The sequence below is a fragment of the Oculina patagonica genome, chromosome 7 (genome assembly GCF_052425735.1).
Source record: "Oculina patagonica isolate OP01 chromosome 7, crgOcupat, whole genome shotgun sequence".
In the NCBI taxonomy this organism is placed as follows: domain Eukaryota; kingdom Metazoa; phylum Cnidaria; class Anthozoa; order Scleractinia; family Oculinidae; genus Oculina; species Oculina patagonica.
The window spans coordinates 5717387-5742137 of record NC_135764.1 but is presented as its reverse complement, the minus strand read 5'-3'; the positions used below and the strand labels follow the sequence as shown (position 1 = coordinate 5742137).

The 24751-nt window shown below is 37.5% G+C and overlaps 1 protein-coding gene across 1 annotated transcript in view; it reads right to left on the bottom strand.

Annotated features, from left to right (window-relative positions):
* Positions 1 to 3540: 3540 nt before the first annotated feature.
* Positions 3541 to 24751, bottom strand: part of LOC144659464 (unconventional myosin-X-like) — a 42491-nt gene continuing 21280 nt past the window's right edge. The window contains exons 29-59 of the mRNA XM_078519909.1: positions 24516 to 24603; positions 23863 to 23971; positions 23513 to 23589; positions 23217 to 23275; positions 22159 to 22269; positions 21796 to 21891; positions 21617 to 21710; positions 21319 to 21374; positions 20273 to 20358; positions 19557 to 19662; positions 19091 to 19215; positions 17360 to 17457; positions 16498 to 16557; positions 16059 to 16179; positions 15771 to 15874; positions 15359 to 15403; positions 15170 to 15244; positions 15008 to 15081; positions 14293 to 14373; positions 13852 to 13891; positions 13484 to 13570; positions 13202 to 13338; positions 12625 to 12748; positions 11915 to 12027; positions 11156 to 11252; positions 10603 to 10639; positions 9579 to 9679; positions 8715 to 8801; positions 8504 to 8613; positions 7597 to 7681; positions 3541 to 7402 (exon numbers count right to left, since the gene is read on the bottom strand). Coding sequence (XP_078376035.1) covers positions 7301 to 7402; positions 7597 to 7681; positions 8504 to 8613; positions 8715 to 8801; positions 9579 to 9679; positions 10603 to 10639; positions 11156 to 11252; positions 11915 to 12027; positions 12625 to 12748; positions 13202 to 13338; positions 13484 to 13570; positions 13852 to 13891; positions 14293 to 14373; positions 15008 to 15081; positions 15170 to 15244; positions 15359 to 15403; positions 15771 to 15874; positions 16059 to 16179; positions 16498 to 16557; positions 17360 to 17457; positions 19091 to 19215; positions 19557 to 19662; positions 20273 to 20358; positions 21319 to 21374; positions 21617 to 21710; positions 21796 to 21891; positions 22159 to 22269; positions 23217 to 23275; positions 23513 to 23589; positions 23863 to 23971; positions 24516 to 24603 — 2785 coding nt within the window. The 3' untranslated portion in view covers positions 3541 to 7300. The remainder of the gene's footprint in view (positions 7403 to 7596; positions 7682 to 8503; positions 8614 to 8714; positions 8802 to 9578; positions 9680 to 10602; positions 10640 to 11155; positions 11253 to 11914; positions 12028 to 12624; positions 12749 to 13201; positions 13339 to 13483; positions 13571 to 13851; positions 13892 to 14292; positions 14374 to 15007; positions 15082 to 15169; positions 15245 to 15358; positions 15404 to 15770; positions 15875 to 16058; positions 16180 to 16497; positions 16558 to 17359; positions 17458 to 19090; positions 19216 to 19556; positions 19663 to 20272; positions 20359 to 21318; positions 21375 to 21616; positions 21711 to 21795; positions 21892 to 22158; positions 22270 to 23216; positions 23276 to 23512; positions 23590 to 23862; positions 23972 to 24515; positions 24604 to 24751) is intronic.

Below are 24751 nucleotides of genomic sequence, written 5' to 3'. Positions count from 1 at the left end.
TGAATTTTTTGGAGCAACTTTTGAGCAACTTTTTGAGATGTTACGGGCAACTTTTTGGGAAATCTCGAGCAACTTGTGAAAAGCCCTAAGTCGCACTGCCCGAAACCAGTGGAGAGCACGGATGAAAGAAAAAAGGATATAGTGAAGGCTAGAGCAACGAAAAAGAAACTACTTGCAGCAAGCGAGCAGAATGCAAATATACGCGTCAGCATGACGACATGTCGACAGCGCACGAAAGACATGATCCACGAGGGCGAGGCTGCACCAGACATGAACTAAAACCAGTTTAAATTCGTGCGACTGATCGCAGTGACAAAATGAGTGAAAGCAGCCTTGTCGCAGCGTGTGTGCACTTCTGCGACAAAATATAAACTAACCAATGAGAGAGCTTCATGTATTGAATTCAAAAACTAGTTTACATTCTCCCTCTTCTAAATTCGCTGCAGGTGCACCGAACAAACGCCTTGTTGCAGGGACTTTTTGAAGTAGTACACACGAAGCGATTTGTCGCAGAGAACCTCACTTAAGGTTTATTAGTACTTCATTAGTGTTTTCATTAATTTGAAAGTAATATTGTGTATAAGCTACTTTAACTTTTTCATATATCACATTGATCTGCAATATGGTACGAACAGGAGCTAGAGAAATGGTGGATATAACCCCAGTGTATAAAGATTAAGTGAAGTCCAATTGGGTATGTAATTATACGCGTTATTAACAAAATCGAACTGCGCGGTCGTTCGATTTTGTTAACAAGGCCTTTGAAAGACCTTTCAATTGGCATTAATGGTTTTGACATCCACACTATAAATCAAACATTCAGTTAGGGAAGCAACATTATTTTTTGGAGGAGTGGCCAAGTGGGATCAAAAATCCTGAAAAAAAATTGTTTGCAATAGCAAAATGCCCACATAAATTGTTTGAAGACATCAAAAAACATTGTCTGCAGAAAGATGCAGCTGGAAAAATTGTTTGGACAGAGAGCGCCACGGAAAGAAATCGTCTGTACTGACTATACTACGCTTCGAGTAAAACAATGGTCCATTCCAGCGTTTCGATCGAGCACTGAGGCAAGTCTTGAGAGACTGGGTACTAGTCCAAAACAACATGGCGCCCGGGTGAAAAGTAACTTACCAGGCTTATGAAAATGTGAAGTGCTGAGGCCATCGCTTACGAGAAAAGTGGAAACTAAATCCTTGCAGAATTGTTTGTGAACATTATAACTACCAGGTAGACAGGAGTGAGCGACGTTTTCTCTTTCCAATCTGCACGTGAAGATACGCTTGAATTCGATCGATGATGAACATGTCAAGTGGCTTGTTTACCTTTTCTCACGCTGTAAGTCTGTATTTATGGGCACTAAATAGCCGGATAATTAACATCACGAACCACTTTAGATGCTAAAAGGTTTATTGGATTTATGTAAGCGGTATTTCTCACGTCCTCAGCCGACCTACCCATCATGTTATGAAACTCGTTCTAAAACTTTCAGAACTTTGTTTTTGTTTTGCTCACATGTACCACATTTTTGTACGCTAAAATCATACGTGCCGATTGAACTTAACATACTTTTTTTGACTTTAATTTATTATTTAGTAAATGTTTTACAAAATAATGGCTAATGGAACCATCAGAATAACGCCGCATCCGCGATATTCAAACGTAATTTTACCCTAAAATCTCTAGTGTCACGCATTGCCCGAAATACCTTATTTTTAAAATAGGTTTACTACTAAACGTGAGAGCGATGAAAAATCTTGATGATATCATTTAAATTGTACTAGGTGATACTAATTACAGTGGTATTTTTATATGAAAGGCTTCAATTCTTGCAGAGATATTTTGGTCGAAAGATGGGTCAAAATTTAGGTATTTTTTGGCTCGAAACCGACCATGGGCACGTTGACCACGATATCTTCCACAGGTTAAAGAATTTTGCGATAATATTCTACCTACAGCATTATCATCTCAATATGTAGCCCCATGCAAAATATAAAGGAAATCTGAGAGGGTCGATGTAGACTCAAATTTTAATATTGCATGGATTTCATATGGACCCTCTCTTAAGAAGCTGTCTTTCCTGAAAACCACCCACTCAAATTCGGGTCAAAAAAAACATTTTACCTTAAACTCTGGCAACTAGTACTGAAAGACTTTACCGAGGCTAGAAATAAAACAGATTTGGTTTGATTGAAAATGATTTTCTGGCCACGTTAGGAGCCAATAAATATTTTGCCCCTTCGGGCCCGCCGCAACATCTGGAAAATTAGAAAAATTGAATTTTTTCGGGCCACTGTCAACTATTTCGTTCGCATCGTGTTTATAAACATTTCTAGTTTTCTAAGAAAGTTGCAAGTTTTCAATTTCTCTGGAAATGCGAAATCAAGGATACAATGACCATTTCTGATCGGCATCGAACGAAGGTTGAAAAATGACCTTGATTTTGAAGCGAATATTTCAATTTCGGGACCTAGCCGATAACTCCACTCTACACAGCCGAAAAGTGTAGTCCCTTTATCGGCTAACATATGCAAAATCCCATGTAAGTTTTCAGTATTTCAAAAAATATGACCGTTTGTATCAGCACTTGTGCGAGTAATAACGACGATATTAGCAGAAATGGAAATAGCGAAAATTAGAAATACCAGTTAAAAATCTGTGTATGGTAGCTTTTTACATTAATTTTCCCTGGTAGTTTACGCGTCGAAGTTAAGTGACCACCGGCAGGCATAAAATTGATTTGGAAGAAATGGCTTCGAAACAGTGCATTTGTGCTTATCTCTTTTCTTGTCGACCAGGGTTTTTGTTTGTCTAGAATATGGTATTTATTTCATTTAAGCATGTGATCAACTTAGAGAAGTATATACCGGTACCTCAAGATTTAATTTCATCTACGATTACCTTATTCTTACTAATTTTCGCGAAAATTCGGGAGCTGAATTTCGCGAGTATTAATTTTCGCGATTGCAAGCAAAATTAGAGCAAAAGTGTATTGAATTTCGCGATTTTGTTACTGTTTTCTGGATCAGTCGTCAAAGACGAAGGAACTTCTGAATATACACAAAGGTCTAGCTCAATGTTACTACAAGGAGTTTGCAAACGGAAACCTAGGTGACTGTTCTTTAAGAGGTCTTGGCCGATTTACAAGCTGAAGAAAACAGTAATCAGTCTAATCAGAGGAAGGGTGGTAGTCGAAATCAAGACGGAACGATATTTTCAAGGATAGTTAGTTGCAGTTCCTAAAATTATCGTTTTGATATAAAATATGGTATTAATTTTCGCGTGTTTAAATTTCGCGCAACCTTTTATTCGCGTGTATTTAATTTCGCGATTATTTTGAAAACGCGAAAATCGCGAAAATTAGTAAGAATAAGGTATATTGATAGGAACAATTATTTTCTGTAGTTATTTTTCATCGATGGGACATCTAAAGTTATGCTATAAGGTGCCATTTTTAAGCAAAAAAAGTGTTCTGCAGAAATAAAAAATCATTTTATTTGCATTGGATGAGTGAAAAAGGTCAAGGCAGTCTCCCTATTTCTATAAGGAGAAATATTTATATGTTACTTGAACTCTGCCAAACTGCAGCAGCTCTGAGTTTATGTCTCCTTTACATAAAATGGACAGTAGGTGTTAAATGGAAAGTTACTACTGAATATGAAGTTCTTTTCATTCTTCATTCGCGCATAAATTTAGCAAATTCGACATACACTAGGACCTCCAGATTAAAACAAACCCCAAACCCACTTCTCCTTAAACGTTACGCTATTCTCACCCTTTCCGCAAACTGGAAACGAAAGACTATTTCTTTTTGAAATAGCTGCTTGTTTAATGCTAAAAAGGATCAAAGGTAATACACTAAACAGTAAATATTTTGGTGGTTAAAACTGAATAGCGCTACGACACCTGAGAGCACGAACCATCAATGACGCAACTCATGCGGAAAAATAAAACATTCAAACGCAAATGAAGTGAGATTGCATTACTTAATTGGAGACTTATTTAGAAAAAAAATGCAAAGGTCGGCACTTCATCGAATTACCGTCATTACCATGAGGTTGCTCGAAGAGCCTTTGATTAAAAAGGGCAGCAAAAACTCTGTATCTGCCACAAAAAAGTTAGGAAGCCACTGAAGGCACCAAAAGAATTTGATGACATGTACAAATCAAACAAGAGGCCTCAATTATATTTCTTTGCAATTTAATTTCATTAGTAAAATTGTTCACAAACCATCATTAAATAGAAAAGACACAAAAATGATTATGTATAAAATATAATAATTATTTAAAATTTACTTTTAGGAAAAGTTATTTGCCAATTTACCCTATTTATCTAGATTATTTGGATTAGCTACAGCTGTGGTTTCCACCATACACGCAAAAGCAACATTGTACTTATAAAATTTGTCCTATAAGGCAAAACGTGCCCTTTGCCGTTTTGATGATTTCTCACTAGAGAGATTAAACATGACGTTTACAGCAAACGGCAAACGGCAAAAATAATTCTGATTTTGCTCGCTTTTTCTTTAGCACTTAAATAAAGCCAGTTGAAAAATAGGAAAAAAATCCCCTAATCACAGTAAATGCAAACAATTTCCCTAAATTGTACAAACGGCTAAATTCAGACACCAAAAGTTCGATTTTTGCCGTTTGCCGTTTGCCGTAAACGTCATGCTTAACCTCTCTACTGCTTGGCCAATAAAAACCGCGAATACCTGTACCGATATAAGGCACGTGACTATCGCGTGCCGTAAACCCACTGCACGCGCGCTTGTCGCTTCTGATTGGCGAAGCAGTTGGAAAAACCAATTGAATTTTTTTAATGGACAATCAAAACGTCTGCGAGTGGCCGCAAAGTTCTTCACGGGCTCTTTCAATTTCACAAAGAATTCAAGATTCTTACACAGTAATTGCTAGTTGACAGAACAATTCTCCAACCAAGAAGAACTGGACAACACTAATGACAAGAACATAACAAAGATCATCTAAAGTATTACAGCATTATGTTGTGCTGTTTTCGTGTGAACGAGGTTACCTCATTATGACACGCTGACGCGAATCCTTTTAGCGTAGCACGCTCGTGTTGTTTCAGAAAGATTCCCTCGATTGCAGAAATGATCTTCATTTATTTCGCAATTTGCGACTCCACATTTTGAAGAATGCTGGGCGATAAACATTCGATAATCAAACTAATAGAGGTTTTCTTGCGACTGTCGATGAATGAAATCTAATATAGTCACTAACCAATCACGACAAACGAAATAACGCAATGAGCCAATTAAAATTCGAAATAAAAACGTGCAACACGTAATTCGCGTCAAGAGCGGGAAACGTTCAACTGTTTTTCTTCTTGCTCGACAGCCAATAGAAAACCTCATTTATGTTCAGTTTACGTCAACAAATTCTCATTTGACATGAAGTGAAATATTTCACTGTTTAGTTTCACATTTGCTAGCAAATCAAACTGATTTATTTGCACGTTGGTTATGTAGAATTTTACTTGAAGAAACAATTTTCTTTACCAGGAAAACAATGTGTACTAAAATCGTTTTGAAATATATTATAGAACATCTTGTTCGAAAAGCTACATACTTGATTGCGTTATTTTACTGGAAGCGCTTTGCTTGATAATGGAGAGCATGTCACATTTGTGATACTTGTTTGTATTAATTTGTATTAATGTAATTACTTAAGAATTGATTTCACAATTACTTAGTTAAACTATCAAAAGATCATTACTTTTACCTTAAACACTCGATAGTTATTACTTGTGCATTCATTATGTACTAAAGGAACATTGTCCCCATCCAAAAATATTTTATTTATATATTTCCACAAAAATACGTTAATAAACAGCTTCCCACAAAATTACCAACCAAAATGGTCATTTGAAATGATACTGTATGAAAATATATTTAATTGAATACGAACTTCTTTGATAAAACACAATACGTTCGTATTTTTTATCACGATCCATGTCGGCATTCGCTAAATTTTGTAAGAAGTCGTGACACTTATTAATTTACTTACGATATCGTTTTATTCCACATACTAAATTCAGTAGGCTTGGAGAAATTAAACCATGTAATTAAAATTCATTGCGAAAACAATTTGAAAGAGAGTTCAATAGCTTAACCTTTTCAGCCCTAAGCTCGAAAAACAAACCTTCAAACTGATAGCCAACAATTTCTTAAAATGACAGTTCTGAGAATTTTGGTGGTACATCAAAACAATATCTCCCAGTTGATAAATAGAGGATATTACATGGTTGCTTGGAGATATGAAATTTATCTTCGAGTGTTCAAATCTATATCTCACGAGTGAGCGCATTATTATATAGACCAACTAATTACGATGCTTTTGGCGATTTTCCGAAGATTTTCGAGGATTTTCCGAAGATTTCCGAAGATTTTCAAAATGTTGTCTGAAGGTCGTACGAATGGTTCCGAACATTTTCTGAAAATTTCCAAGGATTTCCGAAGCTAACCGAAGATTGCCGAGGAAGATCCGAAGATGTTTCGACTTAATATCGATAAACTTTTGTTCATTGAGCTATGAAACGTGGCAAACTGCGAGATGATTGGTCAAAAATGATATCAACACATGTGTGGATACCATTGATATCCACACATGTGTGGATACCATTTTTCTCGATTTGCTACCACTCGCTAAAGCACTGCATTCTATATAATAATTTCGATTATGCTCATTACGTGTTTATTTGACAGTATCTGGACACTGTTTAAGGAGAAATAAGACTTCAATCACACCTGGGGGTTACTTATTTAAGAAATTTCCGGTAAAGTAAAACTTACGTATACGGCTAAAAGGGCATGATGGTTTATCCGACTTTTTTCTTTATTTAAAACTAATAATTCGATTCCATTTATTATTACCTTCTTGCATCTCGCAAAAATTTATTGGCTTTCCATTTTATTTAAGTTAATTTTACCCTAAGCCCTAAGCTAAAACTTAAGGCTGCGATACAGTCGGGGGGGGGAACAAGAAGTGGTTGTTGATTTTCCTGCCTCGGGAATTTATGAGCCCGCGATTTTGTCCAGCAGGGTTGCTTAGCAACATGACGTGTCTTCATTGCGTCATGCTGGCGTAACTGTTTTCGGAATACTCGTGAGTGCCCGATGAGAATCGGAAACTTTACGAGGTTTCCAACAAAGGCTTGCCGAACATAGTTCTTGTTTCCCAGACTTGAATAATGTAAGAAAATGTTAAGCTAATATTGTAGGTGCTATTGTATTTATAAACAGAAAGTGATAAGGGTAACTCATGTTTCAGTTTAAAGACTACGAGTCTGACGCCTCCGATGCTTGACTTAAGTAGCTTGCTCTTCGCAGTTTCACAATTTGATTGATGTAGGCTTTCATCAGTTTGGCAATCTCGATAACCTGTGGGCAATAAAATGAACCAATCAGAATCATTCAAAGCAGAAACTTGCAACCGGTGCAAAGGGCGGGAAAAATCGCTTGTGTCATCTCAGGATTGTTTTCTGATAGGTTCTGCGGATCAGTGCTCGTTTTACTGATGGCTAGGACACTGCTTGTTAGAAATGCAAGGAGAAAAAAAACCTTGAGATAATTACCTGTGATGTTTCAAATAGCATTGGATCTCTGCCATCAACGATGACTTTGTATTTATTCGCAGCTGGAGCTCCAAATGATAGAATACTGCAAGCAGAAGTTACAAAAGAGGTGAATATGGTGACTGTTGCATGATCATTAACAACTATTCTATACAAAGAGGTCTCGATTGTTCACAGGATGGATAACGCAAACTGAAGGAGTGAAAACGCAGTAGCATTGCAATGGCTCTAAAATGAACTTGTTTCGTACATCGTGGTTTCCGTGGTTTCCTGGAGGTCTCCTCGCCCTATCTACTTTAGTTATTTTGTAATAGTTCATTTCAAAAGTGGCTAATAAATGATGATGATGATGATGGTGATGATGATGATGATGATGATGATGATCGTGTTGTAGGTCAAACACGATAGGCAGTGTTGAATCACGTTATAAACGCTGAGAAGAGGATTGAAAATACGACGCCAAGCAGGATTATTGGCGAATTTCAAGTTAAGCAATGTGCCTGATAAGTCTTCTCGATCAAAACAGAAACTACGGAGTAAACGGAGAAATAAAATTGTTAAAATCTATGCTAATTAAGAACAGAGTTCCATCCGCCGTCACGGTTGTGAGTTCCTATTAATGTGTTTGAAATGGTACATTTCTTAGCCGTCCTCTGCCAAATAACGTGAGGCCACAATGTAACCAAAAACGAAAAAACTCTGCTTTCACAAAAGTCAAGTTGCATTTGAGGTTTGGTCCGACGGAACAACGACAACAACAACAACGCTTTATAGTCTGCTTTCATCGCCCCCACTTCATGACGTGCTAACAATTTTTTCCTTCCTAAGCTACTTTAAGATTTGTCAGGTCTGAATATGACTTCGGATCTCACAAAAAGACTTACGCGTTACCGTGCTACACACTTACTTTTCATAAGTGAACTGACACTGCGGTCTGACATCTCCCCTCTTGTACAAAGCCACGCCCTTAAAACTCACACCCAGCCAGAGGTCAGGAGGAAGACCAGGGTCTTTTGTCTAAAATAAAAAAAAAATCAGCAAAATCAATGAACTGAGAGATGAAAAGAGGTGTAATTTTCAGGGACAACAGTATGTAGAAATTCTATTGCATAACGTACCTCGACGTCAAACAGTGTAGAACCATAGCCTGGCCAGCTTCTCAATATTTCCATGTATTGTTTCTGAGCCTGTTCTTGATCCATCCCCTGATAAATAAGAGAAACGAAACTAGCACAATTATTATCCCAAACGTTGTTTTTGCAAAACTTTTATAATTTTGCCTTTAAGGAGTCTAGTTTTTAATGTTATATCCAGACTAAGTTAAAACCTGCTTCAGAAAGTTCTTTCGTCGAAGCGATAAAAGAATTAGATAAACCTCGGTAATCTCTTGACATTCTCTGTCTTTGTTATTCTTTGACGCACGATTTTGGAGTTAAAATATTAAAAAAAATATTTGTATATCTTTGTATCACTGTTAAATTTCGCTGAAATCTCAGCCTCGTCATGCATGTTCCGCCATCTTGGAGAGAATGTCGAGAGATTACCGAAGTTTAAGTTAAAACCACATTTAACAAAAAAAAAAAAACAGTTAAAACCACATTGACGGCATAATAATCAGTACCAGTACCTTATTTGAAAGTAGCCTGCGAATACAGTCTCCTCTCATTACGTAGTAGCGGGAGCGAATGAGAGGCGGCTGTATTCGCAGGCTAATTTGAAAGGTCACACACAAAGGTTTCGTGCACACACTAAAAGTTTGAAGCACATTTTACAACCTTATAAACAGTACCACATGAAAGAACTGCTCAATAGTTTTCATTTTAACGGTCACACACAAGGGTTCCATGCACAAACTTTAAAGTTAGAACCACATTTCACAACAACATAAACAGTACCACATATGAGTGCTGCTCAGTAGTTTCATTGTTAATGGTATGACACACAAGGGTTTCACCTACAAACGGTTTTTAGTGAATACATACCGCAAGTTTCTTCCACTGTTCACATATAGAACTCTTTATAAACGACAATTCTTCTTCAGTGGCTTTTCTGCTATCTTCCTCTCCATTTTCCGTTCCGCCAGCTGCAGAACATGTTATAACCAAACCGATATGTAACTAAAATGACTGACTTATTACATCACAAATAAAATGACACATAGACCATTCATATATACAAAGACACGATAGGCAAGAAATTGTCAAAACTACAGTATTAAAAAAAACAATCAAACAAACAAAACAGAACGAACAAAATCAAAAATGTAAAACTGATTTGTTGAGTAAAGCCTGGTTCTCATATAATCGCCCCGATCGTTTCTATCGCCTCTGTCATTCCAAAAACATTTTTGCGATCGAGGTGATTTTATGAAAACATTACACAGACGATCACTAACGTCTGCGGCGATTGGGGTGATCACAATCGCTTGGATCGCCCGTGTTCTATTCTCCTAGCATCTCTTTCCCTTCTTCGCCGTAAAACTGCAATAACTGAGACGATAGGAGGCCACGAGTTTTGCTCTTTCATTGAAGGCTGCCATTTAGTTGGATCTAGGGCTAAAATGATTGTTTTTCGTAGGTCTTCGCTCATACCAGGCGATCGGGACGATCATATGAGAACCCCTGATCGCTTCCAATCGCTTCGATCACCTACGATCGTCTGAGTATTTGCAAACGATCGATGCGATAGAAACGATCGGGGCGATCATATGAGAACCAACCTTAGGCAAATCACTAAATAACAGTGTCAAAAACTAACTTGGTAAATTGTTTACAAACAAGCAAGTATGATTCCATTTTGGCAAGTCTTTGTTGAAGTGTACAACGATTTTTCTATTTTGTTCCGTCAGTTAGAAAGCGACACGAGTATGTATGTCTATAGACCCATCGCTGTTTCTTAGCAACATTCCTGCTTTATACCCTGGGCTTAGTAAAAAAAATTAATAACGTTTGAATCTGTGCCAACGTTCAACGTACTTTCTTCAAAAACGCATAAGAAGCAACTTACCTGATTTAAAGGGTGACACAGCCTTCCTTATTGTGCCCTGTTAAAGAACGTAAAGGCAAATGAAAGCGAATTTTCGTTGTTCGCTTTGGACTTAATACCACAAAATCTTTAAAACAAAGTTAGGCATTATTAATTTCCTAAAGATGCTTTTGGAACCAAACTTGTTTATCAACTAAAGGCTTAACACAAAATGAATTCATCAAAGTTTTTTTCCTACATTCGTGTACAATCTTGTTATGAAGAAGAGCACTTTCAACACCTTTTTTTGAACAAAAATAGTTAGCTATTGGCGAAACAGTAGTCTCTGGCATAGTAGCAGCTCGTAGTAATGCAATCATACAATCACTGATCAGTGTATCAATTCTTCTTTATTATTTTGAGATATTTAATTAGCAATTTGTTTCGAGAATTTGGTGTTATATCAAGGCAATATTCCTAAGTTGATGATTTTCTCTATTCTCATCATCTAGCTGATTAACAATATGTATAACCCCCTCCCCCCCCAACAACCGGGGTTCTACTTTGTAAAGAGAAGTGTTCTGTTGATCAGTACCCTGATGCTGAAGTGTCGTTCTCTGGTTACTGCGTTGTTTTCAGACTTCACTTTTTGTTTGAGCTTTCCAGGAGGATAAACCGAGTCCAGGTCAGATCTACACAAGCAAACAAATTGAGTGATGCAAACAAGCAAAATAATCCATCAGCACAAACACGCGTATGCACTGAAAACCGCTAACAAACCAGTTAAGTACCAAAGAAAAACATATAAACTGAATATCACAACCCAAAAAACTCGACTAACACACACGCACACAAAAAAAAAACAAATTGAGTGAAGCAAACAAGCAAAACAATCTATTTTCACAAACAAAAATATAAATTGAAAACCATAAACAAACCAATTCAGTACAACTGAAAACATATACTGAATACCATAATCAAGAAATCAAGTAACAGAAACAAACTAACTAAAAAAACAAAGAAATTGAGCAACAAAAAGAAAACGAGTAAACAAACTTAAAACCACAAATAAACAATTTCGGCAAAACATACACTTGTAGAAACCAACAGAAACAAATTAAGTAACACAAACAAACAAACGGCAAATCGAATACAACAAACAACACACAAACTGGATACTACATGTACAAACAATCAAAGAAACAAATTGAGTACAAGAAACAAGCAAAAAAAAAAAAAAAAAAAAACAAGTAACAAGCAAGCCAAAAAAGGACATACAGCACCACAACATTTTATTTCAATACTATTTCTAAGCTATTTCTTTTACACTGCTCCTTTGCATTTTTTAACTTACACCCAGGCGCCCGGTTTGTAATCTCCCTCATTAAACTGAAGACGTAAAGCAGCCAGTAGGTACAGAGTGGTGTCTGGAGCGGGATATTTACCAAGAAGAATTGAATCGCATGCCTGAAGTAATGCAAAAATAAAATATATTTTGATAAGAAAACAGCTTGAAGCGCCCCTTGTTTATACAGTTAGTTTGATGTAAACCAAAATGAGATTCTTATCCTCAAAACCGCTTACATATGCATCCCACCTCTATGAAAGACGCTTGTTTAGTTCAGTCTAGCATATGACTTTCGCCCGTTAGGAAGACAGTAAGTTTACGTTAAATCAGTTAAACCTGAGATAGAGGAAAGAAATTTCACATAGCCGCAGACTAAGAAACATTTGACTGTTCAACCGGTTACGGCCAGGCAGTATTTCACCGCCAGGAAGAACATATAGCCAAATTATATGACAACAATAGGAAGTTACCGGAAAGCAACCAACTGGTATTGTCATGACACCACAGGCAGCCCACACTGTTTGTGTGCCAAGAAACTTATGCACATGACGAATTATTACAATAAATACGGTGTTTGTTATGCATGGGAAATAACCCTTCTATGATGATATTTTTTTGCTCTCTCCACCTGCCCGCTTGAAAACGCATTATTAATATTGTTAGAATTTAGATTTTGATTACACTTTGAAATTTAGCGGAAACATGGCTTAACTGACCTGTTCATACAGAAATCCATACTCAACACAGTCAGCTTCCACCAGTTCTGGTTGAAGGAAGCAAAATATCTTGAAGAAAAGTTTCCACGTGTGTCCAGATTCCGTTAGACCAAGCGCCTTGTACCTGAAGTGAAAAAAATCAAAGGCTCCTATGAGACAGCTCATGGATGAATTGAATTAATCTAGCGACTAAGTGCCAATCAGATCCATTACTAAATCACATGGCATGACCAGGTCATCCATGAGCTAAAATGACACTGAAAAACCAAAATCTTGTGGAGTTTTTATTTTATCTAGTAACTCTCCATATTGAAGCCACATGGCTTGCTGGTATTAGGGAGAAGCAGGAGATTACTGCTGTGCGTGTCAAGTGTTATGAAATCAGAATTAGATTGGACGCCCTACGATTGGAAGTCTGGATGGTTTTATTGGAAAATGCACACTCTGATTGGCTAAAAGGAGAAAGAAAAGAAAGAGAAAACCATTTGAACATTTTGTTTTGCAACTTTTTAAGAGCATATTTTACGACTAATTATTATTGGAACACATGCACTAGTTATATTAATGTCATATTTACTTTTCAAACTTGGACAAGACGTCTGCAAGAACAGTTCTGTCTTCAATGTTTTTCTCTATCGTACCACACTGCTCAAACAGACTGAAAATGTTGTGCTTCTGAGGAATATTCAAGCCCTTGCACAGCTTTTCGACAACCTGTTAAAAGAAGAAACGTTAATCAAACACGGACCCATAAAGTTTTTGTCGATAAATCGAGGGGAATTGCCCTGCATTTCCTGCATTTATTACAATTTTGAGCAAAATGCCAGGACTATCCTTCTGTTAAGAATATGATCAGTACCTCTCCAGCCGTAGTGGCAGAGTTGATTGTGATCTTGCAGGACCCTCCTCCATAGCAGTGCACAACAGCGGAGAGTTCTCGACGGCCCTGTGTAAACAAGAGAAGTATTTCAGCAGGTATAAAACTAAGCAAATTGTTTTACTTTTTAAATATAAGAAAACCGCAAAACAACAGTATGAAGAACCATGAACTTGAAACATTTCATTATGAACCGGAACTTGGCAACTCGCTTCGATCAAAACGTCAATCAGTTTTGGAACATGGCGCAACAACACTGGAGTTCCCATCAAAAGGACATCCGGTTTGACAGTAATGAATTATTCACTTTTTACAATCAGGTATTATACAGAAAGAATGATTAGATTTACCAGAAGCGAGATAATTTCTTCTCTTGAAGGTGGAAACTCCCTAAAAATAAAAATAAAAAACAGATTAACTATTAATTATTGATAAAATACATTGCACTAGAACTCTTCACAAGATTCACATAATTTTACTAGGAGCGGAGTAAGTCTTGAGTGCAACAGATGAGGGTGTTAATAAAAAAAAATCAAAAGGGATTTTGAGGAATTATAATTTTTCAATGTCTAACGTTGAAAGACATACCGCGATCACACTTTTACTCGATAAAACTGGAAGTAACGTTGTTAAATGAACACCTCTACCTCTGTTTGTAATCGAGCGAAATTATAGTAGCTCTGGCAAAGCAAACCACATGCAACATTTCTTTTTGAACGTCAACTTGTGTTTCTTTATATAAAACCCGGGAGAAAACTGCAGTGTAAAAACCGCTAGAACTAAACACCTACCTGGGTCTTGTTCTCTTAATACATTCCAATGCAAATGCTGCAAACTTAGCCATTTCTGAGTTGGGGTGTTTTTCTCTATTTCTGAAACATAACCCCCAAAATAATTACAAACATCTATATTGATAACACGTTGATAAGCGCTTACTTGAAACACTATAATCCCTGCACCCAAACAGGTGTGTAAGATTGGTTTGCAAATCATGCCTTTGTAAATGACCGGTTAAACAAGATTTATTCTTTAATGAACGGTTGTGCAATGATCAATGTCATAAAGAAATGACATCTAGCCAATCGCAACAAATACAAATGATCCAATGGACCAATCAGTGCCAAGCGCGGGAAAACACACCACCGGCGCTTAGCGCGAAAAAACATGCCAACGGCGCTAGAGCGTGGGAGAACAGACGTGCACCAAATTACAACTGGTTTTCAAATTTGCTTCCAATTGTTTCAAAAACCGGCATGTTTTTTGCCTGCATGTTTGACACGTTCAAGACAATTATGTCAACAATCAAAAGAAAACTGCTCTATCAAGAAATCAGTAATAACAACGTTCATTTCAAGTTATCGGGGTGCTCTGTAATACAGAACGAGCTATATAACTATTTTTCTAACTGTTTTTATTCATGTGCCAATTCCTTTTTCCAAAATAACAGTACATTAGTGTGATTAACTACCACAATAAATTGTAAATGCACCATCTTAGTTAACTTACCTCTTCAAGTGAAATCTTAAGTATCGCAGGTACTTTCTTGTTGGAACAAATGTGCAGCACATGCAAACTAACACCTAAAATAGAGGAAAACGTTTAGTCAAAATAACGAAGAAAACGTCAGAACGGAGTTTACATATGATTACAATTTTCCAAATACAACACCTGCATGTTTCTCAGGTTTCCAATAGAGTCCGGTGTGGGATGATTTGTCGTTTGTTTTACCAGCTGACAGAAAACCTTTGGGCAAATAAAAAGGTAAAGATAAGCTTTTTGTCAGTCATCAAAAGGAATAGATGCAAAAACAAAATTCAGTACAAGGTTATCATTAGCGAGTTTCCATATCGGACTTACCTCATCTCTTAGAGGTTTTAAATCTTGGCATGTTTGCAGGATTCCCTATTGAAAACAAGAAATTTAAAGGGGTCTCAAATAAAACTGAATTACTTAGCATAAAAACCATCAACGCATCAAACACATTAACGAATCAGTTAATTGGACAGAACAACACTGGTTACCACGTTACATTAAAAACCCAGCTACAGTCAACTCTTTCTAAGACCGACACCGTTGGGACCAGCTCAAACTGTCCGTCTTAAGAGAGATGTGCTTCTTATAGGGAGTTTAGTTACTGTAAAATGACTGACGCGACCAACACCAGGTGTCCGTCTTGTAGAGGTGTCCATCTTGTTGAGGTGTCCGTTAAAAGAGAGTTGACCGTATTAGTATAGTTATTGGAGTGAGTGGAGTTTACTAGAGATCTTACTTGAATAACAGGGATAGGATCTGCAATGGTCTCTTGTTCGAGTAGCGAACTGAAAACTCGAACAGCCTCTTCATGGAACGTGCCATAACCTTTACCCTTTGCACCTAAGCGGGGTAAAACGAGAGAGAAAAACAAATAAAATTTCAATACAAAATACTGTGCCCTGACGACCAAGTAATTACGGTTGCTTTATGATTGTTTATAATATGAAACATTTAACGAGTAAAAGCGAATTAGATGTCATACTCAGGCAGTCAGATGCAAAATTTGAATAAAGGATTAACTCACGTGACGACTGTGATTGTCCATATGGGAGGGGTAGGAGAGGAGCCTTCAGTGGAATCTTGGAATACTTCAGAACTGGATTGGTACGATATACTTGATCTGCTTCACTTTCTGTCTTTGTGTTCTGTTCATGAAAAAATGAAAAAGGTTAAAACAGTTGAAGGTGATGGAACACTTCTTAGGCATATAATGAATCCGCAAAAACTGAAAATTACCAGCTTCAAGCTTAAACAGTTTATATCAAATAAAAAAGCCTTGCAAACACGTATTTGTTTGAAACTTAGCGAAAATACCAAAATTGTTTCAAAAAGGGAATACCGTAAATCTGTTTTGTTGACAAAATTATTTTTTCATCATTCGAAAACATGTTGTTGTTTCAAAAGGTTCGTAAAACTGGAATTGTAATACATTTAGTGCAGTTCTTTCAAATTAAACAGCTTACCTTTAACTCTGCTACCAACTTCTCAAAAGCGGTCTCAACTGGTGGTTTGGAATCTATTACCTGCAAAAGTTAGTTACAAGTTCTAAATATTACTGATTTAAATATTAGTCCTTACTGACTGCCAAAACAGAGATATAAGTTTTAAAAATTTGCTCTCGTTACCGATCAATTTATAAAAGTTATTTAAATGGAAAGGGGAAATTAATTGTTGACCACGCCTGCCGTAATAGAATGCGTCCTTACGGCGATGCCAGCGTGGTAAAGATAACAGTCGAAAATAAAAATGTTTCAAAAGACTAAACATGCAAAATGTCCTGAGTGGAGAAACAATTGATCACAGTTAAGGCCCAGAGACGTTCTCCCCAACTTCTCACCTCTTTCTATTGCTCTCCCCTAATAGACCATATTCGTCTTCTGGGTACAGTGGAACCTCGAATATAACGAAGTCCTAGGTTTAACGAACTTTTTTTTTGACCCAGTAATAGTACAATAAATGGAAAGGAACCTCGATATAACGAAGCCCCGTTAAAGCGAACATATGTTATCAGTCTCTCGGCCCTTCGTTATATCGAGGTTCCACTGTATTGGACTGGAACTAGCTTGCAATGGAGGCTAATGCGGGTAATCTTTTCAAATGCAAATGACATTAAGCTCTTTTTAATGATATTCCCCCGCATCAGCCTCCATTGCAAGCTACAGTTCCAGTCAATACCGAGAATACGAATAATTTATGGTCTACTGAAAATTGTGTAGAACTTATAATAACTGAATCAACACTGGATTTGTGCAAAAGCACAAAGCACTGATGCACCCCCATTCGAGTAGCTACCGGTAAGAGACAGTAGAACCATTTTAAAGTTACCTCCTGTATAGCATTCGCCCAGCGGATTGCCTCTTCTTGAAGCTTTGCATGGAGGACATAAGATCTTTTTCTGCCGTTTACAATAAATGTCCAGTCACCTGAAAAAGGAAGAAAAAAATAATAAAATATAATTGTCACAACAAAGTTTTCAGTCAAGTTACGTAGCATCACGTTTGTTTTCCCTGCGAATGACAGAAATCCGGGGTTTGTTGTCTGTAGTTTGGATAGTCTTGCTTTCGTTGTGAAAATGAAGATCCTTTTTTTTTTTCATGTTGAAGGATCTATTTAATAATTTGAAAAAGAATTTACGTATTTTGCATCGCACCGGTATCAAGGAGGTCACGGGTTCGAATTCCGTTGAAGTCCTAATTTTAATATATAGATTTAGGCAAGCCTAAAAGCGAAGCTCCCCTTTATTTATTTTTTTTGCTGGAGTAACAATGTTTTCATTTTGATAAATATGCGGTCAAAGCTTTAATGTATACGCTGGCCCATAGGTGCAAGATAAATATAAACCCATCATAATCTCGAGGCAGAACAACTAATGGCCTAAAAATTAATTAAGAGTTTATTTTCTCCAGCCCTTTCTAAAGAATAGAAAATAGTTTTACGATCCACTTATTGTTTTGCTTGATACAACTCATGGCCAGAATAAAAATTAAGAGTCTATTCTCTGCTTTCTAAGAATAGAAAATAGTTTTACAATTCTCTTATCGTTTTGCTTTATACAAAATGACGTCAATACATTTTGTGGGCATATTCCCGTCTTACTTTTCTTTCCTTTATTTGTCTTAACATCGGCGCACTGAAATGGGTTGCTCAGTCACGTACGCAAATTTAAAACTTATCTTTTATTTCTTACCGTGTGCAAAGTTTAAATTTATTTTGTTCGAGCTTTTTGCTTTGTCGTCGTTTAGCACTTCGAATAACGCCACTTATACTGTATGAATTTCTTCCGCCGAGAAAATGTAAGGCTAAAAGTCGGAATAAACTCATGATCACAGCAATAAGAAATAAACTCTCACGGCAAAGGATTAGGATTCGACTTTATTGACGGCCAAAGAAAATCAACTTACCGCAATATATTTCAAAATTAGAATAGTTTTAAGCAACGCCAAAAGCAGCTTGCAGCTCTTCAACAATGAAAAATAGATACTCAGCTTTATGCTTAAATGTCCCTCCAAAAATGCTTGAAAATTTGTAGGGAAAAAGTTTTCCTCCAAAAACGCTTGAAAAATGCAGAAAGAAAGGTTTAAACCCGTTTCTTCATCTAAACACTGTAGACTGCGGTAGTTTTATACGTGACATATCGGTTGTGTCGCCGCGGAGAGCCGCGGATCGGAAAGCGCGCCAAAAAACAAAGCCTCGTTTTGGTTTACGACCTTTTAAAAATCCCGGATGACTATGGCCGCCATGTTGCACGACGTACGTCGTACGCGCCCGCGAACCGTGCCGCTAGCCATGATGACCATGAAAACTCAAATTCATGGTTCTGTTAATTTTCTATGGGTATGGGGCTCTGCTCTGCGGCCCTGCGGGCCGCTGGGAGCTCCGCTAATAATTTAATCGCTCTTACAAGTGTGAAAACGTGACCAAAGTCGACTTCAAAGTAGTGGAAATCAGAGAAATAAACCAAAAGGAGCTTAGTGGGGTTAAGGAGAGGAAACCTTGCAGCTAATTTTGGTCTCGTTCTCCTTTCTTCCAAGCAACAGGAGCCGGCCAGTATCTTACCTGGTTCCCGTTCTTCCGGCGCCACAACAGAGCAGAGACTGGTAAGCACTATGGATCCAAACTTGGGACTGTTCTTCACATACGATTTGTAGTAATCAAGAGAGTTGCCGGTCAGAACACACCACCTAAAAAACATCACTGGTTATTTATTTCACTGAACAAAAAACTGACCGTACTTGTAACTGCACGCAACTGGAACACTTCAAGGCCTGGCAATCAAAAGGTAGTTATTGCCTACTTGGAGGCTTCCCAAGATGTGGAGCAGAAGAGCAGAAGAGGGGGAAGAGGGAGGCAGGGAAAACCGCAAATTAACCAGCTTGTATGAACATAGACCGTAGAAACGTTAGGCCGTTTTAGCTACAACTTAGCGTCATCACCTTGTGAAATTTTGTAGTTTGATCAAGATTTTTAGCCGGTCTTTATTTGTTATAAAAACGTGAAGAGAATTTAGAACTTGGTCACTTGCCTCTTCCTTCTCGAGTCGTCATTCGCGCCTTCCTTGATGAGCCATCCCTTTTCAATGACATCAGCAAAACCTTCATCCATTTCGTGTTCCTTACTTTGTTGTATAGCTGCGAAACAGATTAAATGAACGTTGTTATAAATTAAGGCCTTTCTTTTACAAGAAAGTGGTATAAATATTTGTCGACCTTAACACGAACTAGCAAAAGATCCGAATGCCGTTGAAGCCTTTTTTCATGCGTTCATTGCAAGTGCTTACATTACTTCATAGCTGCGAAAATCTACTTCTCTTCTAATTACCTTATTGTTACTTATTTTCGCGGGACTTAATTTTTTTGGGCAAATCGCGAAAATAAAGTCCTGCGAAATATGGCTGTTCCATTTTCGCGAAATTAAGTTCCCGCGAAAATTAGTAACAATAAGGTATTGTTTCGCCGTGCAGCATAAATTGTTCACAAACACGATTCATCTTTTATCTTCATTATCGCATATTATTCCTTTATCTGTAAAAATAGAATTCACAATTGACCATGTACTAGTGACTCCAAAGCTTAGTGGTTGAGTATTTGCATCGGCATCGCAAGACGTCATACTTCCGAATCATGCCGAATTTCCCTATCAGACTTGCTTTGCAATAGCTAAAGCTGTTCTTGTTTAGTGAGAATAACTCAATTTTTGTTGGCAGGTTCAACGTTTTCTTCTCTACAGTTGTAACTTTACCTTCCACCCAGCTGTTAACATCTTCAGGGGAATCAGCAATGAAGTTCATCACACGGTTTGCCGTGATAAGAGTGAAGGAGTTTGGTCTAAAAAGAAGACGATAATCACTGAGCTGGCTCCAACAAACAAACGAATGCGTTTTGTTTTGTCCCAAGACAAAACCTACAGCGATTTTCTCATGACTCACATTTTTTTCAGATTTTTTTTATTATTTCACACTACTGTATTTACAACAATTAAACAATATTAACACTATTTACAGAAAATACAATAATTAAAATAAGGAAAATATACAATAGATACAAAACCAAAATAAAATGTGCTCAGTGACCAAAGAAGCATATGCTATCGTGTTGGTCACTGACACGTTAAAAAAAAAAAAAACAGACAAGACACATAAATTACTAGAAATAATAGAATATGAATAACAAACGTATGTAGAATAAATATGTTAAAAGATGAATAAATCATACTAAATATAAGCTAGATATAAGCTAAATATAAGCTAGTTTTATGACTGCAAGTCATAAAACCATAACTGAAGGGATTGCATTTGGCCAGTTACAACAAATGTGATAATCAATGAGAGATAAGTACCCAAATTAAGCGGAAGCAACCTGGATGCAACGACGCGCGGCCAACCGGCAAAAAAAAGGCGGGAAGACATGGAACCAGCGAAAGCGCGGGAAAACATGCGTAGCCCAGCTCACGCTTTGTTGTGGTTTTGCTTTTGATTGGTTAAACACATGGAGTGTTTTCTTTAATTGGTTAGAACGTTAAGCACGAGTTTTTCTAGCTAGTTATAGAGCACAGCGAACGGACAACCAGAACAGGTACGACCACGCTTGACAGTCCAATGACAGGATAAAAAATTCGTTTTCGTACATTACAACACGAACTACCTTTGGCATTGCAGATAAGGTGATTGCAGATTTTGCAAGTACATCAATTTGGTACTGAAGTTTCTCCTTTTCTACTGTGTGTGCCCCGGGTTTCAGTCGCTGCACTTTAAAACGTTACAAAAAAATCGTGTCCTTTGTACTTACTTGTTTGCTACTCCGCCCTGACTGCAAGATTCTATCATGGCCACATCGATGGTGCCCTACACAGAGAAAAAATGCGTTAATGGTATTCAGAAAAAAAAAAAAGAAAAGCAATCCCAAAAACCACAGGCACACCTTTCCTGAATAGACACTCACTCAAAAACCCGGAAGTACGTGCTGGAACTGACGGGCATATAAGCTTGAAGAGGGTACCATGACATATTTAAATCAATTAAAAAACACTGCGGCTTGTGGCAAATAGAATCTCTTACATAAACAGTAAAAATTACAAATGCCTCACCACTGCATGTTTCACATTTGCAGATTCTTCTCTCATTCCTTTTAATTCCTCCTCTGTTGCTCTGTGCACACGATTCAAAATGTTGTACCACTGACTAAAGAAAAAAAAAACAAAAAGGTAAAACCTTTGCTTATTGCCACTATGCAAGCAACACCTAACAAAAAAAAAAAACAACTTACTTCCAGTCATTTGTACTTTCAGCAATCACGTGATACGTCCTGCTCTCCGTTATAATACTGAAGCCATTTTCTTTTACACCGTCGTCAACTATACGTCTGCATAAAAAGACAAAATAAATCATCAGAAAAATACTTGCTTGGTAGCTAAAGAAGTTATATATTGAAGTATAGACGGATTCCATTGAGCAAACATACGTGGAACCATAAGCGCGCACCTAGAATTCACATAAACACTAAAATACGAGTGCAAGCACAGGGATCTAAACAGTTTGATCCGTTTGCGTTTTTAGTGTTTGTATGGAGTCTTGTGTTTGCGTTGGTGCTTCCCTCGCTACTAAAAAATCATTAAACACATCCACATACACTGCATTTCTTAAGTCAATGGTTCCCAGGGACTTAGCTCCTTCCAGGTCATTCTCGTGATAGGTAAGAACATTGTCTTTTAGCACAAACCATCGACGTTTCCAATTGCGCCTGAAAAACAAAACAAAACAAAAAATACATTTGGTTAAAAAGTAATCAGGTTTATGATGGAATAAATGTTTAGTCAGGGATTCCAAACGATTAGGCAGGGGCTAGATTACACTAGGAAGCCTAGGAAGAATCTCATTGGTGTGAAACACGACAGCTAACAAGAAGGCTATTATTTTGATTTTAAACGAGCGTAAATGTATGTTACATGAAGGACATCACTTATTAATCACGCAACGAAAAAATCTGCCTGTTGGATGCCAAGCAAATGAAACAGCCTCCAAAAAAAAAACAACTTTCACCAGTTTGGCCTGTCTTTTCTTTGTTTTGGATGTGTAGCAAGCCAAAACAGCGCACTTTATAGCATGTGACCAATTCGTTCAAAAGATTCCATCACATACAACACGTCGTCTGAATCCTGAAAGTGCGACGAACTTTATTCAAGGAAAACTCTAATCAGTCCCGGAAATTGGCAACAGTGAGGATTTTTATAGAATAGGAGGATTTAGTAAATAATAAAGTTAATTTTAAGCTCGGTGAGAAATGATGAAGATGAATTGTTCAACAATGAGAAAAGCATGGGACAAAGAAAAACATCTGAGTCCCCGATGGGAATCAAACCCATGGCCTCCCAGATACCGGTTGGGCGTTCAAAACAATTCCGCTACGAGAGACTTGAGGTGAGCTGGGCCATTTACTAGGTTGATATGTGACACGCGTCCTGCATACTGCTAGGATCAGCAATGTCGAATTGATCAAGTGTGTAGTAAATAATAAAGATAGTAAATTTTAAGCTCATTCAGACATAATTAAGACGAATTGTTTAACAATGATATGAGCATGGAACAAAGAAAAAATCTGAGAGGATTTCTTATCGTTTGCTTGGTTTAAAGAACAGTGCTAAAAACGTGTCAGTTTTTACAAGTAATGCAGTGGTTTACGTCTTCTACCTTGACAAAGTTGTTGTGCCTCCACCTTTCTTCATTAGCCAGCCACATTTCAGAGCATCCTTGAAAAATGATTAAAAAATAGTGTTAAGAGAATACTGCAGTAATGTTTCACGTTCTCTGAATCACTAAGGACTTGGTTGTGGTCAACGTAACAATGAATGGAAATATGGTGAATCTGTTAATTACATAGTTAGAACTAAATAGCGTTGTCCTATCTTTCACTGAAAATGCCGTAAAAATGACACAAAGCGTTATCATATACAAAAACAATATGACTACTACTTAGATGAACTCACCTGTTTTCCTCTGAACCACATAAAGGTGTCATCCCTCAGTACACACCAATGTTTCTTCCACAAACTCAACAAACCACCTGAAAAAAAAAAAAAAAAAGAACTGCCGTCAAATTAACAAAGCAATGAGTCAAATCGAATAACTTGTTTTCACCCACTGAATAACAACGCAAAAATAAGTTTCATGTGATTCTTGCGCCAGAGGGGTGCGAAAGTAAACATCAACTATTCAATCTAATGAATACATTGTGACCTTTTCTGCTGATTGAGTAAACCAGCAAAAATGCTTCGTCGATAGTATTTCAACATTTTACTTATAATTTCCCCTTAACCTTGACCTCTGACCTACTGACCTCTCATCATTAGGTAAGCCTCTATGATTGGCAGGTCTTGGGTCTCGTACAGACTGGGTGGTCTTTCCCAGGCCTCCGAGTCTTCATCTTCTTCATCGCTATCCTCCAACTGTAAAAGACGAAAAACATCGCAGCAGTTAGAAATGAACTATAATGATGACGTAGCTCTACAAAAATTCGTGTAAATGCGAGCAACAACCAATCATGATACTACATGTAACGTCATCAAAGAGAAATATTTGGATCGATTTGGAGAGGACGGAGCGGAGTAGAGAGAAGTCTATTTGCTAAGTAATGGTACCTAGACCTCGTGCCGTACAATACAGGTAGTAATCGGGCGAGTAATTTCGAAATAGGCCAAGCGCGCAGTTAATATCGATAAGAAAAGTCGAGGCTAGTAAAAAATGTCAGCAATTTATTCAATCGCGTTTACAAAACAGAACAGATACAGCGTGAATCGAAGAAGATGTCCAGTTAGAGGTATCCAATTTTAAGTTTAATTGGACATCTGTGATTGGACACCCACGTCAACGTGATGCAATTAAGTAGCAAATAAGCGCTCGGGAACCAATAAGAAACGAGAATTTTGCTACTGGTAAGATACGGCTAGATACATGTTTCACAGGTCAGGAACACAGTAGTTAAAGTGTTACCTTAAGCTGTCTGTCCAGCTCAGCAATTTGCGCAGCTGCTTCAGCCTCGGCTTCCTTATGCACCCTCTCTTCTTCCTCTGCCTTCTTTCTGTTTATTAAAGAAAAAAAATGTACAACATTTCAACGTGCTAGAATAGAATGCCTTCCTTGTAAGACCACACGTTCAGGGCTTGCTCATCATATTAACCCGTGTCAGAAAGGGAAACCGGCTTCCAACACTGCATGTGAATAGGGTC